Here is a 21,583-nt window from a genome sequence, read left to right on the forward strand (position 1 = left end):
CTGAACACACATGAGTATAAACAAAATAGATAAATAAGAAGAACCTATTGTATAGCACAGGGAAATCTACTCAATGCTCTGTAATGGCCTATATGGGGAAAGAATCTAAAAAAGTGGATAGACTTCCCTGGTGGCTCAGATGGTAAGCGTCTGTCTACAATGTGGGAGACCCGGGTTCGCTCCCTGGGTAGGGAAGATCTCCTGGAGAAGGAAATGGCAACCCACTCCAGTATTCTTGCCTGGAAAATCCCATGGAGGGATGAGCCTGGTAGGCTACTGTCCATGGGGTCGCAAAGGGGCGGATACGACTTCGCTTTCACTTTGTATTACTGATTCAGTTTGCTGTATACCTAACACAACATTGTATATCAACTTTATCCCAATAACAAAAATAAATAAGTTCCGCCAAAAAAGAGAGAGAAAGAGAGAGTAAGGGCTGAGAAAGAGTCAGACAAAGCGAGGAAAGAAAGTTAAAATGTGCAAACTCTGGAGCAGAAAAATGCAGGATGCAGAAGGAAGGAAGAAGAGATGAGAGAGAGTGGAGGATTAGGTCATTTAAAAGTGCTTGAGCCATTCTGAAGACCTGTTAAGGAAACCATATCAAAGCCTTTATTTATACCATATGTATAGTCACTCTTCCCCTTCATGGATCACAACCTTGTCTTGGTGAAGGGGCTTGTGTAATTCATTGAAGTTATGAGCCATGCCATGAAGGGTCATCCAAGACAGATGGGTCATAATGAAGAGTTCTGACAAAACATGGTCCATTGGGGAAAGAAATGACAAATCACTTCAGTATTCTTGCCACAAGAACTCCATGAACAGTATGAAAGGCAAAAAGATATGACACCAGAACATGAGCCCCCCAGGTTGGAAGGTGTCCAGTATGCTACTAGGGAAGAGCAGAGGGCAATCATTATTAGTTCCAGAAAGAGTGAAGTGGCTGGGCCAAAGCAGAAATGACACTCAGTTGTGGATGTGTCTGGTGGTGAAAGTCAAGTTGGATGCTGTTAAGAACAATATTGCATAGGAACCTGCAATGTTAGAGGTTCATGAATCAAGGTAAATTGGACATGGTTAATCAGGAGAGGGCAAGGTTGAACATCAACATCTTAGGAAACAGTGAACTGAACTGGACAGGAATGGGTGAATTTAATTCAGATGACCATTATACCTACTACTGTGGGCAAGAATCCCTTAGAAGAATTGTAGTAACCCTCATAGTCAACCAGAGAGACTGAAATGCGGTGCTTGGGTGCAGTCTCAAAAATGACAGAATGATCTTGGTTCATTTCCAAGGTAAACCATTTAACATCACAGTAATCCAAGTCTATTCCCCAAACACTGATGGAAAACAAGCTGAAGTTGACCAGTCCTATGAAGACCTACAACATCTTCTAGCTGCTACTGCTGCTGCTAAGTCGCTTCAGTCGTGTCTGACTCTGTGCGACCCCATAGATGGCAGCCCACCAGGTTCCCCCATCCCTGGGATTCTCCAGGCAAGAACATTGGAGTGGGTTGCCATTTCCTTCTCCAATGCATGAAAGTGAAAGTGAAGTCGCTCCATCATGTCTGACTCTTAGCAACCCCATGGACTGCAGCCCACCAGGCTCCTCCATCCATGGGATTTTCCAGGCAAGAGTACTGGAATGGGGTGCCAGTGCCTTCTCCGACAACATCTTCTAGAACTAACACTGAAAAGAAGTCCTTTTTCATCATGGGGAATTGGAATCCAAAAGTAGAAAGTCAAGAAATATCCAGAATAACAGGCAAGTTTGGCCTTGGAGTATAAAATAGGCAGAGCAAAGTCTAACAGAGTTTGTCAAGAGAACAGGTTGGTCACAGTAAACTCTTTTCCAAAAGCCAAAGAGATAGCTTGACAAATGGACATCACCAGATGGTCAAAATAAAAATCAGGTTGATTATGTTCTTTGCAGCCAAAGATGGGGAAGCTCTAGAGAATCAGCAGAAACAAAACCTGGAGCTGTCTGTGGCTCAGATCATGAGCACCTTATTACAAAATTCAGGCTTCAATTTAAGAGAGTAGGGAAAACCACTAGGCCATTAAGGTATGATCTAAATCAAATTCCTTATGACTAAACAGTGGCAGTGATGAACAGATTAAGGGATTAGATCTGGTAGGCAGAGTGCCTGAAGAACTATAGACTGAGGTTCAAAACAATGTATAGGAGGCAGTGACCAAAACCATCCCAAACAAGAAAAGATTCAAGGAGGCAAAGGGGTTGTCTGAGGAGGCTTAAAAATTGTTGATGAAAGAAGAGAACCAAAAGTCAAAGGAGAACTTGCAAGGTATACTGAATGCAGAGTTCCAGAGAAGAGCAAGGAGAGATAAAAATGTCTTCTTAAATGAACAATGAAAAGAAATAGAGGGAAACAATAGAATGGGAAAGAATAGAGACCTCTTCAAGAAAATTGGAGATATCAAGAGAATATTGCTTGCAAAGATGGACATGATAAAGGACAGACAGTAATGACCTAAAAGAAGCAGTAGAGACTAAGAAGAGGTGACAAGAGAGAACTGTACAAAAAATGTCTTAATGTTAACCACGGATAACCACGATGGTGTGATCACTCACCTAGAGCCAGACATCCTGGAGTGTAAAGTCAAGTGGGTCTTAGAAAGCACTACTACGAATGAAGCTAGGGGAGGTGGGTGAATTCCAGCTAAGCTATTTCAAATCCTGCTGCTATTAAAATGCTGCACTCATTTTGTCAGCAATTTGGAAAACTCAGCAGTGACTGCAGGACTGGAAAAGATCAGTTTTTATTCCAATCCCAAAGAAGAGCAATGCCAAAGAATGTTCAAACTACAGTACAATTTCACTCATTTCACATGCTAGCAAGTTTATGTTCAAAATCCTTCAAGTTCAGTTTCAACAGTATGTGACCTGTGAAATTCCAGACGTACAAACTGGGTTTTGAAGAGGCAGAGGGACAAGAGATCAAATTGCCAGCATCCATAGGATCATGGAAAAAGCAATGGAACTCCAGAAAAATATCTACCTCTGCTTCTTGGACTATGCTAAAGCCTTTGGGTGGATCACAATGAACTATGGAAAATTCTTAAAGGGATGAAAATATCAGACCACCTTACCTTTCCTGTCTCCTGAGAAACCTGTATGTGGGTCAAGAAGCAACAGTTAGAAATGGACATGGAACAACTGACTGGTTCCAAATTGGGAAAGGAATAGAACAAGACCAAATAATCGTCACCTTGCTTATTTATCTCATATGCAGAATACATCATATGAAATGACAGGCTGGATGACTCACATGCTGGAATCAAGATTGCCAGGAGAGATATCAATAACCTCAGATATGTAGATGATACCATTCTAATGATGGAAAATGAAGAGGAACTAAAGAGTCTCTTTAGATGAGGATGAAAGAGGAGAGTAAAAAAGCTGGCTTGAAACTCAACATTCAAAAAATTAAGATCATGGCACCTGGTGCCATCACTTCATGGCAAATAGAAAGGGAAAAAGTAGAAGCAATGTCAGATTTTATTTTCTTTGGCTCCAAAATCACTGCAGACATTGACTGCAGCCATAAAATTAGAAGACTCTAGCTCCTTGGAAGGAAAGCTATAACAAACCTGGACAAAGCAGACCTAAAAACAACCTAAACAAACCTAAAAAGCAGAAACATTGTTTTTCTCACAAAGGTCTGTATAGTCAAAGCTATGTTTTTTTCCAGCAGTCATGTGGAGATGTGAGATAAAGAAGGTGGAGTGCCGAGAATTTATTGTTTTTGAATTATGGTGCTGGAGAAGACTCTTGAAAGTCCCTTTGACAGCACAGAAGTTCAACCAGTCAATCCTAAAGGAAATCAACCCTGCTTCATTCAGGGGATGGACTAATGCTGATGCTGAAGCTCCAATATTTTGGTCACATGATGCAAAGAGCCAACTCATTGGAAAAGACCCTGATGCTGGGAAAGAATTAAGGCAAAAGAAGAATGAGGCAGCAGAGGATGAGATGGTTGGATAGCATCACCAACTCAATGGGCATTAATTTGAGCAAACTCCAGGGAATTGTGGAGGACAGAGGAGCCTGGCACGTTGCCGTCCATGGGGTCACAAAGAATTGGACAGGACTTAAGGACTGAACAACAACAACAGAGTCACTCTCACTAATCCAAAAGAAAGAACGCAATTTTTTGTTATGTAAATCCAATTTCTTAATGTTTCCCCTTAAGCAAGAGAAAGTAATCTATAAATATAGCTTCCATCATTTAATTTTCAAAAACAATTGTATTGATTTAACATGCCACTGGAGTTTAATTAAAAAATCATCAAATGGGCATCTATGTTTGTGTGTTTGTGAAAAAGTGAGCAGTGAGGATGGGAAATTTGAATTAAATCATTTTCAATTGATTGGTTCCAATTTTGCTGTCTTTTCATTTTTGTATTTACAGTAAATTTATATATACATCATCAGAAATGTATCTTCAATAACTTCACTTGCTGAGTAAAAGATTTCAGGAAGATGTATTAAATATTGCATGTTATACAATTTTCCAAATTAAAACTGGATTTTGATAAACTGTCACAGCTGTTCATATTTTCTTTATTTTTGAAGGGTACATCTCTAAGCACAATCATATGTGAAAATATGAAAGTTGTTTTCTGAACCAGTTTCAAAACTGTCTTTAGTCTAATTGTGAATCATTTCTATTCAATATGCAAGATACTTTTCCATCCATCTCACCTTTCAAAAACACACATATGCCCATATGCCTAAAGCATCACTGAGTTCACTTTAAAAATATTATCATACTTTTATATTTTAAATAATAATTCAACCTTTTGCCAAAATAAACTTAAATCAATTAATTGTCTAATCAGTGCATGTCTTGGTAGTAGTTGGAAGCACAGTTTTCCGATGTCCTTTTGAGATTGTTACATGTGTTTCTGTTTTTTAGAATGAGGAGCCCGTGTTTTCCAGAGATGGTAGCAAATTCTTCATGACAGTTCCTGTGAAGCAAGGGGGCCGTGGAGAGTTTCACCACATAGCTATGTTCCTTGTCCAGGTAAGAGCTGTGTTCCACATGTGGTTCGTCTTCATTGCCATCCCTGTGGCATTCTGCATCTATAGTTAATGTCTGTGGCATCCAGTCATATATCCAACTCTGGGATGTTTTAGGAAGAGGGTCCTTATCCATAGCCCTAATTCAAGCCACCCACAAAACATTTTCAGCACTCAATAAAATTTAGTGAGATACACATGTGTGCTATGAGTTGAGGGCCTTGGGATATAGAATTTAATAAATAGAAAGAACCAAACTCCTACTTTCAAAGACCTGAGGAAACTCGAGAGACAATTTCTCATTCAACAAATATATATCACCTATTTGGCACAAGTAATGTTTTCAATGTGTTATAAAATTTTAAATACCTGAAGCAACCTGAATGTCCATCAAAAACTGAATAGTTAATAAGTTATGGAACACCCACAGAAGGAAATACAATGCAGATTCTAAAAACCATGATAAAATAGATTTCTTAAGGGTTGTCAAAGTCATAAAGTCTGTGTTACATTTTTATGGACTTTTTGATAAAAAGAGAATAAAGTGTTATTTTCCTCTACATTTCAAGTGAATGTTAACCAGTTTATATAGTTTTACTAATTATAACAGAGTCAGGGAATTCACAATAAGCAATTAAAATACGGTAAGATTATGAGTCAATTTGAAACTAATTACCAATAAAATATTCATGAGAATTAAGGTTTCCTTCAAAATCAAATAGTCTAGTCACAGGTAAATGACGATTTGTCAAGAAAAAGCATTGTGGATAAATTGGAATCTCTCTTAAGAATGTTACAAACATCCTAGCCAAGAATCAATTTCATACTTACTTTGTTGTTCAGTTGCTCAGTCATCTCTGGCTCTTAGTGACCCCATGAACTGCGGCACACCAGACCTCCCTGTCTTTCACTATCTCCTGGAGTTTGCTCAGACTCATGTCCTTTGAGTCAGTGATGTCATCCAACCCTATTGCTTCCTTCTCCAGCTTTCAGTCTTTCCCAGCATCAGGGCCTTATCCAATGAGTCAGCTCTTTGCATCAGGTGGCCAAAGTATTGGAGCTTCAGCCTAGTATCAATCCTTCCAATGACTTTCCAGGTTTGATTTCCTTTAGGATTGACTGGTTTGATCCCCTTGCATTCCAAGGGCCTCTCAAGTGTCTTCTTCAGCACCACAATCTGAATGGGTGATTATCTGGTGGCTCAGATGGTAAGGAATCTGCCTCAAGTGCAAGAAAGAGACCCAGGTTCAATCCCTGAATCCGGAAGATTCCCTGGAGAAGGGAATGGCTACCCATTTCCAGTATTCTTGCCTGGAGAATTCCATGGAAAGAGAAGCCTGGCAAGTGACAGTCCATAGGGTCAAAAGAGTTGGACATGATTGAGCAACTTTCATGCTTACTAAGAATAGAAAAAAAATAATTGTGACAAAAGATCCCTAAGCAACCTGACTGCTTTATGTTCTTAGTATCTTCAAGTCTTGTGCATATTAACAGAATTTTACCATTATCCATATACATATTTGCATTGGGCAGCTCAGAGACTTGACTTTTCCAAAGTCTGTCCTATTAAAGTAATTGTCATGATTTTAACTTTAATTTTAAGCAAAGCTGAAATAAATAATTTGACCATACATAATTTCCACAGCAGAGAGGTAGATCACTTTGCAAGGCATATTATTAAATTAGAAAAATAAGTTATAGAGTAATATATGATGTGATCTCATTTATGTTTTTAAGTGAAATAATGCATTTATATATGAAAAAAATTGGGGGTGATCCTATACTGAACTATTAAATGATTATAACAGACAGGTGATATTAATGGAATACTTTGTGATGTTTATGTGAACTGGAGGAAGCTTTACCAGCAAATTGCTGACCTGATTCACTTTTGTTTGTTAATCATAAATTTTGTTATCATAAATACTGGGGATATACATGTGCCAAAATAGTAAATAATCTTCCAAATCTTACAATTGCCTGTGGTGACATCTTATTAAAATTTTAATTATCTGTATTTTTATTCAGTAATCTGAATACAAATCCAAGTAGTCAAAATCATATACAAATTGTGAATATATTCATAAGATACAGAGAAAGATAGAGAAAGATGTGTAATATATCTATGGATGAGTAAATGTAACATATATGGACTTTCGTTGGCTTAGCAGGTAAAGAATCTACCTGCAGTGCAGGAGACACAAGAGATGCAGGTTTGATCTTTGGGTGGGGAAAAGCCCGTGGAGGAGAAAACGGCAACCCACTCCACTATTCTTGCCTGAAAAATCCAAAGGACAGAGGAGCCTGGCAGGCTGAAGTCCTAAGTGTCCCAAGGAGTTGGACGGGAGTGAGTAACTAAGCATATCTTAAGTGTTAGTTGCACAATTGTGTTACTTCTTTGAGACCCCTTGGACTGTAGCCCACCAGGCTCCACTGTCCGTGGGATTCTCCAGGCAAGAATACTAGACTGGGTTGCCATTATCTTCTCCAGGAGATCTTCCCTCCCCAGGGGTTGAACTGGTGTCTCCTGTATTGACAGGCAGATTCTTTACATTCTGAGCCACCAGAGAAGTCAACTAAGCATATATATATGGAGAAGGGAATGGCAATCCACTCCAGTATTCTTGCCTGGGGAATCCCATGGACAGAGGAGCCCTGCGGGTTACAGTCCATGGGGTCACAGAGAGTCAGACATGACTAAGCCACTTTGTATATATATTATAAGATATATATCTTAGAAGATAGTCTATCCAACAAAGTAGGAAGAGAAATATCTTTTTGAAAGTGTGGGATTGGCAGAGTGGGGGTCAGGGATGAACATGTTGGCAAGTAAGAACTGAGGTATTTATATACCTAACAAAATTTTCTTTACAAGCCTTGGGAAGAAATACCTTCTGTCTCCCAATCAAACCAGTCTGAAATGCAGTCTAATTCATTATTTCTGAAATATTCAGTAGAACAACTTCATAGAGCAGATGTGTTTACATTGTTCCTCTTCCATATGGAGATTATAACAAAATTTCATTGAGCTAGATAACATTTTGATATATTCTGGTTGCAGTTCAGAGAGCTTGTGGTTTGCCTCACTGAGACATAAACACGGCTGCATGATTATTTGGGTATATTTTGGCCATGTGACTAAAGTTAACTTACTTTGTTTATGAATCAGAGGTCAGTGCCTAGGTAAAGACAATTTATTCCTAACTTAACACATATATACACACAGAGAATTTTAGTAAATATTTTGAATCTCTTTGCCTCAATTTTAAAATAGCTAACAAAAAAGCTCTTTAATGAATTGTTTATGATTACCATATTGACATCTACATATATACACACTATAAAAATTTGTAAAATAATAACTGAATAAACAAAATAAAGATATATATAAAATCAAATATGGTCTCATCACCCCACACTGGCACATTACAAATCAGTTGTTGTATATATTTTGAATTCCTTTTTGCATGAAAAATATGTCATTTTTCCCTAAAAACATGCAAAGCTATATATTTACTTGTAACATTTAAAGAGTAATTATGAGCATTTTCTCACATCATTTAATTGCATTCCTAATATTTAATATTATTTTAAAATGCAATTTTAATAGCTACTCAACATTATGTCCAGTAAACATATCATACCATGTTTAAATGAATTAGTTTTAATCATCAAATTTATTTCTATTTTTGATACTAAAAAGTATTCAAAGTTAAACGTTACTCCTATAAATATATATTTCTAGATATCAAAAGATACCTAGGCAAAGTGTATGTGTACATATATGTCTTTGCTTAGGCTTTGATATAGAAGGTAAAATTGGCCCTCCAAAAGTAGTTTAATAATTTACTGTCTGAATAGTAATGCATGTCACCAGAGATGACTTTTTACCCTGTCTTCCTTCCCTTTATATGCCTGAGGATGCCGCCTAAATTGATGTGCCCAGAGAGAGAGAAATGATAAGGACAGAGAGCTTGGCAGCCAATAGTCAGGAAGACTACTTTGTAGTACTAGAGCTAAGCTACATTTGAGAGCTTCCCCACTGACGAAAATATATTTATCTGTATGAACTGTCTTACCAAATGAAAGTAGTAAGTTTTTGCAAACATTTTTCTCTCTTACACAATTACTAGGTAAACAAAAATACATTGGTTAGAGACCAGGCTACAAATTAGTGTTTCAAGATATATTCACTACAGAAATGGACGATTTTCCTTACAAATATTTTAGCGTTTTTTTTTTGCCACTCATTTACAAAACTAATGCTTGTTAAAATAATTCCAAAATATAAAAGTAGAAAAAATTATGATTCCTTTTCCTTGAGTATTCTTTTAAATATGATTATAATTTTATGTAAACTACAGTATTTTATCCTGGTATTTTAATTTAGAAGCAAAATCTTCCCATAGTGGTAAACAATTTTGAGTGCAATTCTTTTGAATATTCATACTTAGTTGACTGGGTGTACCTTCCCAGGTGGCACTAGTGGTAACAGATATGCCTGCAATGCAGGAGACCTGTGTTCGATCCCTGGGTAGGGAAGTTCCTCTGGAGATGGGCATGACAACCAACTCCACTATTCCTGCCTGAGAATGCCATGGACAGAGGAGTAAAGAGTCAGACATGATTGAAGTGACTTAGCACTCACACACCTACTTAACCATGATTGTTCAATGTTTAAATTAGTGACAATTTGCTGTAGTTATAGATTTCGCTATGTATAAAACTTTATTATAAATTGTTTCTTTAATTTTAGTTAACAGAACTGGAATTCCTATATCAAAAGTAAAATATTGTTAAGCCCTATGTATTTCCAGATACTTTCTATATAAATGTGAGAAAACACAATTTATGAATGAGGCTTCTCTGCTTTTATGTATTCTGTTAAAGATAATAATAAAAATAAAAACTGGGTCTTCCAAAAATTTATATAAGCTAAAATAAATTTCCTTCTGAGTAGAGTGTGCAATGCAGTATTGGAAACAGTTTCCATTGTTCCTGATTCAAGCAATGATGCAAACTTTTTTTTTTTTTTTTTACAATAAACCACTTTAGATACTTTCCTTTCCCCTTCTCCCTATGGCATTCTCTATGTAGACTCTAATTTTTGAGGTCCCAAATTGGGAAGTATAATATCCTCTATCTTACAATGTAAGTTGCAGTTAAGAAACGGTTTTTGTCAAGGACATGGCTGCCTTTTTCCTCTCTAATATGGGATAAACCGGGTTCCAGTCATGTTAAGTGGTTCATATTTATAAGCATAAGCAATTGCCCAGTTATCTTCCAAAAGTGTATTAAATGAAAAAATTTATATGTTGGTGAATTCATTCACTGTCTCTATTCAGCAGTACAGAGTTTTGCTCATGAGAGCTGATGATTTCACTTGAAATAATTTTAAATGCCATTATTCATTACAAATACTGTAGAAAATAGCATGCTCCCAATCCTCAATTCTATCACCTAATCAACCCAATACAATTTTTTCATTACATTTCACTGTTGTATTTGATTAGGACATTGTCTGAAAACAATTCTCTCACCTCACGTGTTGAATAGACAATAAATTAAAGCATGCTATTTTTAAGCACTGCGGTATTTCCCATACTTAAAAGCTGTAAAAATTAAACAGAATTTATTATAAGAAAAAAAAAAAAGAAACAAACAAAAAAAAGAAATGAATGAACAGTGTATAATCAGGTGAAAAGCATGTGTGTCATTAAACTTTTACTGACATCAATATCTTTTCCACTTGCAAATATAAATATCAGTATTGAACTGTCTGAGTAAGATAAACTCTCTGCCAATTCAAGGAAAGGAGGCTGGTTTCTGTTGTCCCAAATAAAAACATTTTATTTCCTAGATTTTCAGTTCTTTTAAAAATAAAGGAAGTTGCTAGTTTTATTGCTGATCTTTGAAAATTAAAAGTGAAAAATGAGTTCAATTGGAATTATATAGCCATGTTGCCCTTGTCAAAATTCCACCATGGTTTCATATTCATAATCAGTGTTTCTATTCTACTAAGTTAATACAATAGAGATTGTGGTTTCACAGAAAGAAAGAATTATTTCTGTGAAGTAAAATAATTATTCTTTCTGCTTTGTTAAATTACCTTTCCTGTGATTATATTTCTACTGAAGGTGGATGGAAAATTAAGGTAAAGACACCCTCTCATAATGACTAGCTAAGTCTCTTGTTATTTATTTTAAATTTACTGTCTGGGCATCTACCATATTGTGATTGGTACTGGGATTATTTACCCAGAGTAAATAATTTACCCAGAGTACAGATCAAACTTAATATGCTCGCTGTTATGATATAATCAGATACTATTATTGGAAAAATAGCTTATGAGTCTTATAACTATACAAGACAGTCTATGATATTACATGTGAATGAAGTGCCACTTATTCCCCAAGCCCACAGTGGCTGTGGTAGACATAAAGTAAGCAAAGAAATTATAGCTGTTTGAATAAAGTGCAAAGGTTTGTGCTGTTGTTATTATGGCTACCAACAAGAGATATTTTGCTTCTATACTTAGAAGTATATCTTGATCTTAGGTGCATCATTGAATGTGTAATTTTTATTTTCTGTACGTTGTGTTCAAACAATTTTCATATCATTGGATTTTTACTCATGAAAACTTTTAATATGGCCACTGTTATTTCCTTAAAAGACACATAAACACACATCACAGTTCTCTGAAAAGCAAAGTATAAATCCATTTAGAAATACATGAAAAAAGCCTATCTCCAAACAAATATTGGTCAAAATCTCTTCACTTTTTAATGTTTTGAGATTTTGTTCATCTAGATATTGAGCACCAAAGATGCATTAAAACCTTGAGATTTAGTACTCTTTCTGTCCTTGGCCCACTCAAAACAGGGTCAAAATGAGTAAGTAAGGCCATTCACTGGGTGGTTGTCTGTGGAAATTTGACAATTAAATATGTGACTTCAGAACTCCACAGCAAATTTTAGGCTGTCTCAAATCTCAGAAATTTGGTTTTATCTTTACGTTTATACTTTTTTTCAACAAATGCTTGTAAAGTGCTATAAATTATCAGACAGCATATGAAGAAGTTAAAATAAATTACATGCTTATTGCTGACTTTGACCAGCTAGAAGTCTATAGATCTCCCTTTAAGAATATGGAATAGTTGATTTAGGGAGATGTTTTTTGAAATACCAATGTGTACCAAAAAGTCACGAGTATTTTTTTTTTTTTGAAAGAAGATTCTAATACTACCTATACATAGTGAAGTGAGTAAAGTGAAGTCACTCAGTCGTGTCCGACTCTTTGTGACCCCATGGACTGCAGCCACCCAGGCTCCTCCGTCCATGGGATTTTCCAGGCAAGAGTACTGGAGTGGGTTGCCATTTCCTTCTCCAGGGGATCTTCCCAACTCAGGGATTGAACCTGGGTCTCCCACATTGCAGGCAGACGCTTTACCCTCTAAGCCACCAGGGAAGCCCCACCATTTAATTTCTGCCTCAAGTAGTCTAGAAAAGTATATATTTAATAAAACTTTCCCACCTCAAAATCTTAGATTCTTTATATATTTATACCAAACATGTTATTCAGATAATAAATTACATTCTCTGAAAGTAACACAATTGATTTAGAAGTAGCAACAATTGTAACTGTATATTTAAAAATATTTGAAAATAAAGTACACTTTTCTGAATTTGTGGGTTAAAGTATATATATAATGTTATTTATTATAATATAGTTATATAATATATATTCATATTTAGAAGGACATGAGAAATGTGACAGTAGTATTTGATGAAATAGAAAGTAAAGGCAAAATTAAAGGGTTTTGCCAAATACACAGCTGGTTCTTTGAAAAAAAAATAATTCACGCTAGAATGTATAAAAAAATTAGTTTAAAAAATGGGCAAGCCCCTAAAATGCAAGTAAATCAGGCACAGGTAATTTTTAAAGGTGGATTCTACCAAATATTCAAAAGCCTTAGAATTTTAAAAATAAAGTGAACTTCTTTAAGTTGACAAAGGCATTCATCAAAAGCTTAAAATATTCTATAGTGGAAATGTTAGTAATATTTCTTTTAAAAATCAGGATTAAAAAATGAATCAGAATGAAGTTACTTGAATATGCACAAAACTGAAGATGACAGGTTTTAAAATTTACCACCTAAGAAACAGGAAAAGAAATAGAAAAACACTTGATAGAGACAGGCATCTCTTAGAATATTGTTGGCAACAGGAAAGGTGAAAACTAGTGATAGAAATTAAGAACTCTACAGAAAAATGTATCATTGTTGTTGTTCAGTCACTAAGTTGTGTCCAACTCTGCAACCCCATGGATGGCAGCACACCAGACTTTCTTGACCTGCACCATTTCCCAGAATTTGCTCAAATTCAAATCCATTGGGTTGGTGATAACATTCAACCATCTCACCCTCTGCCACCCTCTTCTCATTTTGCTATTAATTTTTCCCATCATCAAGGTCTTTTTCAATGAGTTGACTCTTCACATCAGGTGACCAAAGTGTTGGAATTTCAGCTATTCAGCATCAGTCCTTCTAATGAATATTCAGGGTTGATTTCCTTTAGGATTTACCAGTTTGAAAAAATATTATCCACTCCTAATGGTGTTGCATCAGGGTACTTCTTGGTGTACTAGTTCCCAACTAGTGATAGTGCTCCCCTGAAACACTGCTCGTTTTACAATTTAAGAGAAACATCTAATCTCTCACCATTCTTAAGCATCTCTATTCTGGAAGATCTGAGATACTCATAAAGAACAAAATATGATTGGCAATAGGTTTACAAAATTACTATATAAGGAAGACAGGAATTCAATAAATTTTTTCCAATTCATAAAGATACTTTTCCTGGAAAAAGCAATAATGAGCCATATGAATTCTATACAACAATACTCCAGAAAGAATGATGTATTATTAAATAAGCATTTGCAGATATAAAATTATCAAGTAAGAAATTCAAAACCTGGAAAAAACCTCATAAAGTAGAAAAAAAATTATAAACCAAAAAGTGGCAGATTTCAGGAATGAAATGGAAAGAGCAATACAAAATAATAACGGAATTAAATTAATTGAAAGATGTCCATGGGTAAATAGATCTTGCTTAAAATATACTAGCAGATGGCAAGAAGAGAAATAAAAACAGCCAGTAGAAAGAAATAAAATAGAAAGGATTCTAGTTACATGTGGGCTCCCCAGGTGGCGCAGTAGTAAAGAATCTGCCTCCCAATGCACGAGACGCAAGAGACGTGGATTTGATCCCTGGGTCAGGAAGAGCCCCTGGAATAGTAAATGGCAACCTTTTCCAGTATTCTTGCCTGAAAAATTCCATGGACAGAAGAGCCTGGCAGGCTACAGTCTATGAGATCACAAAGAGTTGGTAATGACCAAACACACACACACACACACAATAAGCCTAGTAATCAATAATATATTTTAACAAGTTTCCAGTAACTAATATTTTAAGTAAATCTAATTAAACAATTTATTGGAGAATTCAAGTCACAATTCCCAAATAAATTAAATAATAATAAGAAAAAGAGTGGCATACTTAATATCCAAATAAGTTGTCAGAATAAAAATCATAAGTTAGCAAGCTTATAAAAATGAAAATGGAAGAATGAAATGATTGAATCCTCAAGTCAAACAAAATTATCAGAAAAATGCAACATACATTAGAAAGGTGGAAATAACTAAAATTTGAAGTGGAAATTAAGTGCTTTATAAAAAGAAAAAGGTAGAACTAATAAGCGAAAAAATAATTTTTACCCTTTGAAAATACACACACACAGAAGACAAAACGCATACTCATTTAGTCAAAGAAAAAGAAGGAGAAAGCAAAGTAATGCAAAATTAGAAATGGCTAGTGGGAAATAAAGGACTTTTTAATAAAGCATAAGAGAGTATGTTGCAGACCTCTATGTCAATTCATTTGAAAACTCAGATGAGATGAAAAATTTCATGAAGAAATAAACTGTCCCCAGTATAGCTGCAGAACTTAAATTAATGACATAGAAGAAGCAGAATGTTACCAAAGAACTACACCACAAATGAGCACCATGCTCACGTGATTCCATTAAAAGAATTTTGTTAGGCTTTCAAAGGCAATGCCAATACAATTTAAATTATCTATAAAATAGATTTTCTTTGTAGTTGCTATAAAAAGCCTTTTTAAAAATTTAATAACAATTTCTGGTTAAAATATATATATCCTGCATACTAGATCACTTCATTTGTGGCTGATTCTTTGTGACCCCATGGGCTATATAGCCCACCAGGCTCCTCTGTTCATGGGATTCTCCAGGGAAGAATACTGGAGTGGGTTGACATGTCCTCCTCCAGGGGATCTTCCTGATTCAGGGACTGAACCTTTATCTCCTGAGGCTCCTGCATTGCAGGCAGATCCTTTACCACTGAGCCACTGGGGAAGTGATGAAACATGTATCTCAGCCCCTAAATCATTCTAGTGTCATTCCCATCATCAACATCAGGAGCAAGGGAGAATGCACACTATCCACTATTTTGTAAAGTGATTTTGGAAGCTAATGAGACAAGAATAAACAACCAGATATAAAATTTGGAAAAGCATTTAGTGAGACAGCACCATAGATATTTAGTATATATAAATCAATAACTTTCATAGATGCAAAATATAACCAATTAAAAGGGTCTGATGAAAGAGAGAGGCCTATATGAACTACTTAGTTATAAAAATGAAAGTGAAAATATATGATATGTACAAAACACATATGAGGACATTAAAACATTCTGGAAATATATAAAGTAGACTTGAACAAATGGGAAAATACCTATATTTTCCTGTAGAATAACTGAAAATAATAAGATTATCATTGATTATAAAACTAATAGTATCCCAATAAGATATTCCAATAAGTTTTTATTTGCTTGAACTATAAATGCTTATTTCTACATTCCTGTGGGAAAAGAGAGATGTAATTATATCTAGGGGAATCCTATAAAAAAGAACAATGAGTAAGAATGGGTCCTAAATAATATGGATATTAAAAAATCTATAACTAAAAGTGTGTGGTATTTGGACATGACTTAACAGAGATTAGATATAGCTATATAACAGTATAGATATAATACAGAAATAGACTCAGGTACATATAGAAATGTAATATATAATGCAAGCAGCATTTTAAATCACTGAAAAAATGAATTTTTTGTAAAATTACTTTAGGAAAACTGGTATAGAAGTAGTTCCAGACTACTACCATAACTCTAAAATGACAAAGCTCTAATTTTAAAAATTGAACCTTACCTGTACTAGGAGGAAACATGAGTAAATTCTTTGTAATCCTTTAAACTACGCATCATCTCCTAGAAGTAGTATAGGAATATGTTGGCAAACTTGATTTTATAAGGAACAAGAAAAAATAGGTGGCAAATACTACCATAATCAATGTCAACACAAAATGAGAAACCAGGAAAAAATATTTGCAGTATATATCTTACAAAAATGGATATAAAGAATTCTAAAATACACATAAGATCAGAAATAAAAGAAGTCTCATCTAATAGATACCATAAACATTAGATTCAAATAAAAGAATAATGCAAATAGCATTATATATGAAAGTGAAAATGAAGTCACTCAGTGGTGTCCGACTCTTTGCAACCCCATGGACATCAGCCTCCTCCTTCCATGGGATTTTCTAGGCAAGAGTACTGGAGTGAGTTGCCATTTCCTTCTCCAGGGAATCTTCCCGACCCAGGGATTGAACCCAGGTCTCCTGCATTGTAGACAGATGTTTTACCATCTGAGCCACCAGGGAAGTCATAACATTATATATATTTGCATACACACACACACACACACACACACACAAACATACATGTGCGCTAAGTCACTTCCCTCATGGTCAACTCTTTGTGACCGTATGGTCCATAGTCCACCAGGCTCCTCTGTCCATGGAATTCTTCAGGCCATAATACTGGAGTGGGTTGCCATTTCCCTCTCCAGGAGATCTTCCCAACCCAGGGATGCAACCTGCCTCTCTTATGTCTCCTGCATTGACAGATAGGTTCTTTACCACTAGTGCCGCCTGAGAAGCCCCTAGGCATTAGCATATATAAACATAGAGGTACACATAGATGTTCAACTTTTCTTCTAAGAAAAATGAAAAGTGAAATTACACCAATATCCCTGTCATAAGTTGAGTTTCACAAGAAGCTTCTTATGAAATAAGGATTAACCTGCAGGCCAATTTTTACAGAGATCAATATTTCTGAAAAGTAGAAGCAAGCAAGATGGGGCAGAAGAATTTAAGCAGTGGTGCCATCTGAATGAAGGCCTCAGCCAATCCCACAGAGACTTCTGGACAGGAATAGCCTTTCAGAGAAGTCCCAAGTTAAGGCAAGAAGAATGGACTTCTATATTCAAATCTTGATCAGGTTGTCCTTTGAAGGACTGTTGAAGAGATATGATATTGAAGAGGCCATTTCTTCAGTCCAGGCCATCCCCAGAGAAGACTGACAACTGAGGGCCTTTTCCCAGCAGCACCTCTAGCCACTGGAGAGATGGGTCCTTCTAGAAGGAAGTTCTGGTTGGCATCCATCATGTCTACCATAGCAACATTTCTCACCTGTCAGATTAGCAAAAATTCAAACACTGACCAATGTGTTCTGTAACATATCCATGGAAAGACTGTACTTTCAGGGATCATTTCTGCAGATCACTGTATGTCCATGGGAAAACAGGCACCTTATAATACATTACTGGTAGATGGGAAGAATGGTACTTTCCTCATGGAGGAATGTATCCCGAAGATATTTCCCTACATGTTAAACCACAAACATATAACAGGGTTAATCACTACAGCATTTTTTGAGATGTTCATCACTGGAGGATAGTTGAATGAATTATGATAAATCCACACAAGGGAGAGCTATGTAAGAATTAAGAAGATATATAATAAATGATATAGATCACATCCCACACACTCTCTAATTTATGTATATATATATATATATATGTAATTAGGTTTGCATTTATATTTATAGCAATAAAATATTAATTTTATTAATTTTATAAAAATCTCCACCAGAAAAAAAGGATAAATAAAAGCCTAGTGAAGAGAAGTTTTTTTTTTCCTCTCTGTGTTGAAACAGGGTGAGATCAAGACTTCTGCCAGTGTAAATGTATATGTATATGTATACATTTTTAACATATTGTAAAATAAAAAGAATTAGGATATGAATTTTGAGATATGACTAAGAACACATACACGCCAGCATGCACATAGGACATGTGGACATCTCTCTCGGTTTACCTATTTCTTCTGAAAACATCCAGAACTAACAACATTAGAGTAGCAATGAGTGTACCTAAACTCAGACTTTGATATATAAACATAATCCAGTGGAAAATATTTCTTGAGAAATTATTGTTATGAGGGTTTAGCTTGAAGGGGTTCCCATTAACCCAATTTTGTTAATTTCAGTATCATAAAGAGTAACAATAAAAAGACTGACAACAATAATGGAACATAACATATCAGATGTAAAATGTTTATAGTAATATCAAAGAGAAAGACAATGAACACATGTGAGCGTGGAAAAGTAAGGAAAGATTTTTTAACAGAAGAATATTGTTCAGTTGATCAGTCCTGTCTGTTTCTTGGTGATCCCATGAACTGCAGCATGCAGGCTTCCCTGTCCTTCATCATCTCCCGGAGCTTGCTCAAACTCATATCCACTGAGTCAGTGATGCTATCCAACCATTTCATCCTCTGTCGTCTTCTTCTCCTGCCTTCAATCTTTCCCAGCATCAAGGTCTTTTCTAATGAGGTGGCCAAAGTATTGGAGCTTCAGTTTCAACATCAGTCCCTCCAATGTATAGTCAGGACTGATTTTCTTTAAGTTTGACTGATTTGATCTCTTTGCTGTCCAAGAGACTCTCAAGAGTTGTCTCCAACACCACAGTTCAAAAACCTCGATTCTTTGGCATTCAGCTTTCTTTATGGTTCAACACTCACATCCATACATGACTACTGGAAGAAAAATAGCTTTGATTAAATGACACTTTGTTGGCAAAGCAATGTCTCCGTATTTTAATGTGCTGTCTAGGTTTGTCATAGCTTTTATTTCAAGGAGCAAGCGTCTTTAAGTTCCATGGTGGCAATCATCATCTACAGTGATTTTGAAGCGGAAGAAAATAAAGTCTGTCATTGTTTCCATTGTTTCCCAGTCTATCTGCCATGAAGTGATGGGACCAAATGCCATGATCTTAGTTTTCTGAATGTTGAGTTCTAAGCCAGATTTTTCACTCTCCTCTTTCACCTTCATCAAGAGGCTCTTTAGTTCCTCTTTGCTTCAGAAGAATACTATGTAATAAGTATAGAAGGGATGTTACAGTGAGAAAATCACTTTGAAATGATAATTTAATCAAGGAAAGGTCATGAATCATTGACTACTGAGCAGATAGTTCATTGAAGAAAACCTAGTCATATAAAGTGCATTATCATCACACTTTTAATTTCAAGGTGAAATGCATTTTTGCAAAAAAATGTATCCCCCAGTTACCCTGCAAGCAGCATTGTTAAGAGTGAGGAGATGAGTACCAGTATGTTTCCTGATGTGAAGTATAAGTTCAGTTCAGTTCAGTCACTCAGTTGTGTCTGACTCTTTGCCACCCCATGGACTGCAGCATGCCAGGCTCCCTGTCCATCACCAACTCCCGGAGTTTACTCAAATTCATGTTCATTGAGTCGGTGATGCCATCCAATTATCTCATCCTCTGTCGTCCCTTTCTCCTCCCACCTTCAATCTTTCCCAGCATCTGGGTCTTTTCAAATGATTTAGCTCTTCGCATCTGTGGCCAAAGTATTGGAGTTTCAGCTTCAACATCAGTCCTTCCAATGAATATTCAGGGCTGATTTTCTTTATGATGGGCTGGTTGGATCTCCTTGCTATCCAAGGGACACTCAGGAGTCTTCTCCAGCACCACAGTTCAAAAGCATCAATTCTTTGGCACTCAGTGAAGTAAAACAGGTATCCATCATCACCCTATAATATCCTTGCCAAAGATGTTAGTCTAAATTGTATCATAAAAACAATCAGATAATCCAGAATGTGGGCATTCTATGAGACTGCTGGACTAAGAGTCTTCAAAATGTTTGATGTTTTAGAAATAAAAAAAATGATAGGATAACATTTACTTTAAAAGAGACTAAAGAGGTAACAACCCAATGCAATGATCAGATAGATGATAGATAGATAGATAGATAGGTAGATAGATAGGTAGATAGATATGGAGATATTTGGGTTACTTAGGGCAATGTGGATATTAGAACATAGACTATACATTTAGATGATATTAATGTTATTATTATTTGAACTGTGGTGTTGGAGAAGACTCATGAGAGTCTCTTGGACTGCAAGCAGATCCAGCCAGTCAATCCTAAAGGAAATCAGTCCTGAGTATTCAATGGAAGGACTGAGGCTGAAGCTGAAGCTTCAATACTTTGGCTACCTGATGTGAAGAACTGACTCATTGGGAAAGACCCTGATGCTGGGAAAGATTGGGGGGAGGAGGAGAGGGGGACAACAGAGGATGAGATGATTGGATGGCATCATCGACTCAATGGACACGAGTTTGAGCAAGCTCCTGGAGTTGGCGATAGACAGGGAAGCCTGGCCTGCTGCAGTCCATGGGTCACAAACAGACATGACTGAGCACTGAACTGAATGTTATTATTTGGGGCTTTCCAGGTGGTGCTAGTGGTAAAAAATCTGCCTACCAATGCAGGAGGTGCAAGAGATGTGGGTTCAATCCCTGGAGTAGGAAATGGCAACCTACTCCAATATTTTTGGCTGCAAAATTCTATAGGCAGAAGAGCCTGACAGGCTACAGTCTACTGGGCCTCAAAGAGCCAGATATGACTGAGCAACGGAGCACATAGCATACACAATGTTATTATCATAGGTGTGATATGCCATTTGCTTATATGAGAAAATATTCTTACTTTTGAGAAATGCATACTGAAATATTTAGAGCCAAAATAGTCTGATGTTTTCAAGTTAGTTTCAAATGACTCAGCATATGAATAAAAGGGGAGGGTTAATTTTTGAAATGTTGATGTTTGGTGAATCTCAGTAACACTCAAATGGATATTTATGTCCTGTTCATTAACCTTTCTGCAACTTTGAAAATTTTCTTAATAAAAAGGTAGTGGGACATAATGGGATATAATTTTATACTTATTAATTTGACAAAAAAATTAGTCATGAAATTAACTGTTGGTGAGGAAGTGGACAAAATGTGGAGCCACAGAAACTGATATTGCTAGTAGATTCTAAATTGGCACAGCTTTTGAAAATAACCTGTCACTATTGGTGGGCTTCCCAAGTGACTCGGTGGTAAAGACTCCATCTGCCAAGCAGGAGACTCAAGTTTGTTCCCTGGGTGGGGAAGATCTCCTGGAGAAGAAAATGGCAACCCACTCCAGTATTCCTGCCTGAAAAATCCCACAAACAGAAGAGCCTGGTGGACTTAAGTCCATGG

The 21,583-nt window shown here is 36.2% G+C and overlaps 1 protein-coding gene across 2 annotated transcripts in view; it reads left to right on the forward strand.

The window, feature by feature from the left end:
* The window catches only part of DPP10 (dipeptidyl peptidase like 10), a 717,819-nt gene that overhangs the window by 630,868 nt on the left and 65,368 nt on the right, over window positions 1-21,583 (forward strand). For both annotated transcript variants that reach the window (XM_043894623.1, XM_043894622.1), the window contains one exon: window positions 4,945-5,052. In XM_043894623.1, coding sequence (XP_043750558.1) covers window positions 4,945-5,052 — 108 coding nt within the window. The remainder of the gene's footprint in view (window positions 1-4,944; window positions 5,053-21,583) is intronic.

The sequence above is a fragment of the Cervus elaphus genome, chromosome 33, assembly GCF_910594005.1.
Source record: "Cervus elaphus chromosome 33, mCerEla1.1, whole genome shotgun sequence".
Taxonomy (NCBI): Eukaryota; Metazoa; Chordata; class Mammalia; order Artiodactyla; family Cervidae; genus Cervus; species Cervus elaphus.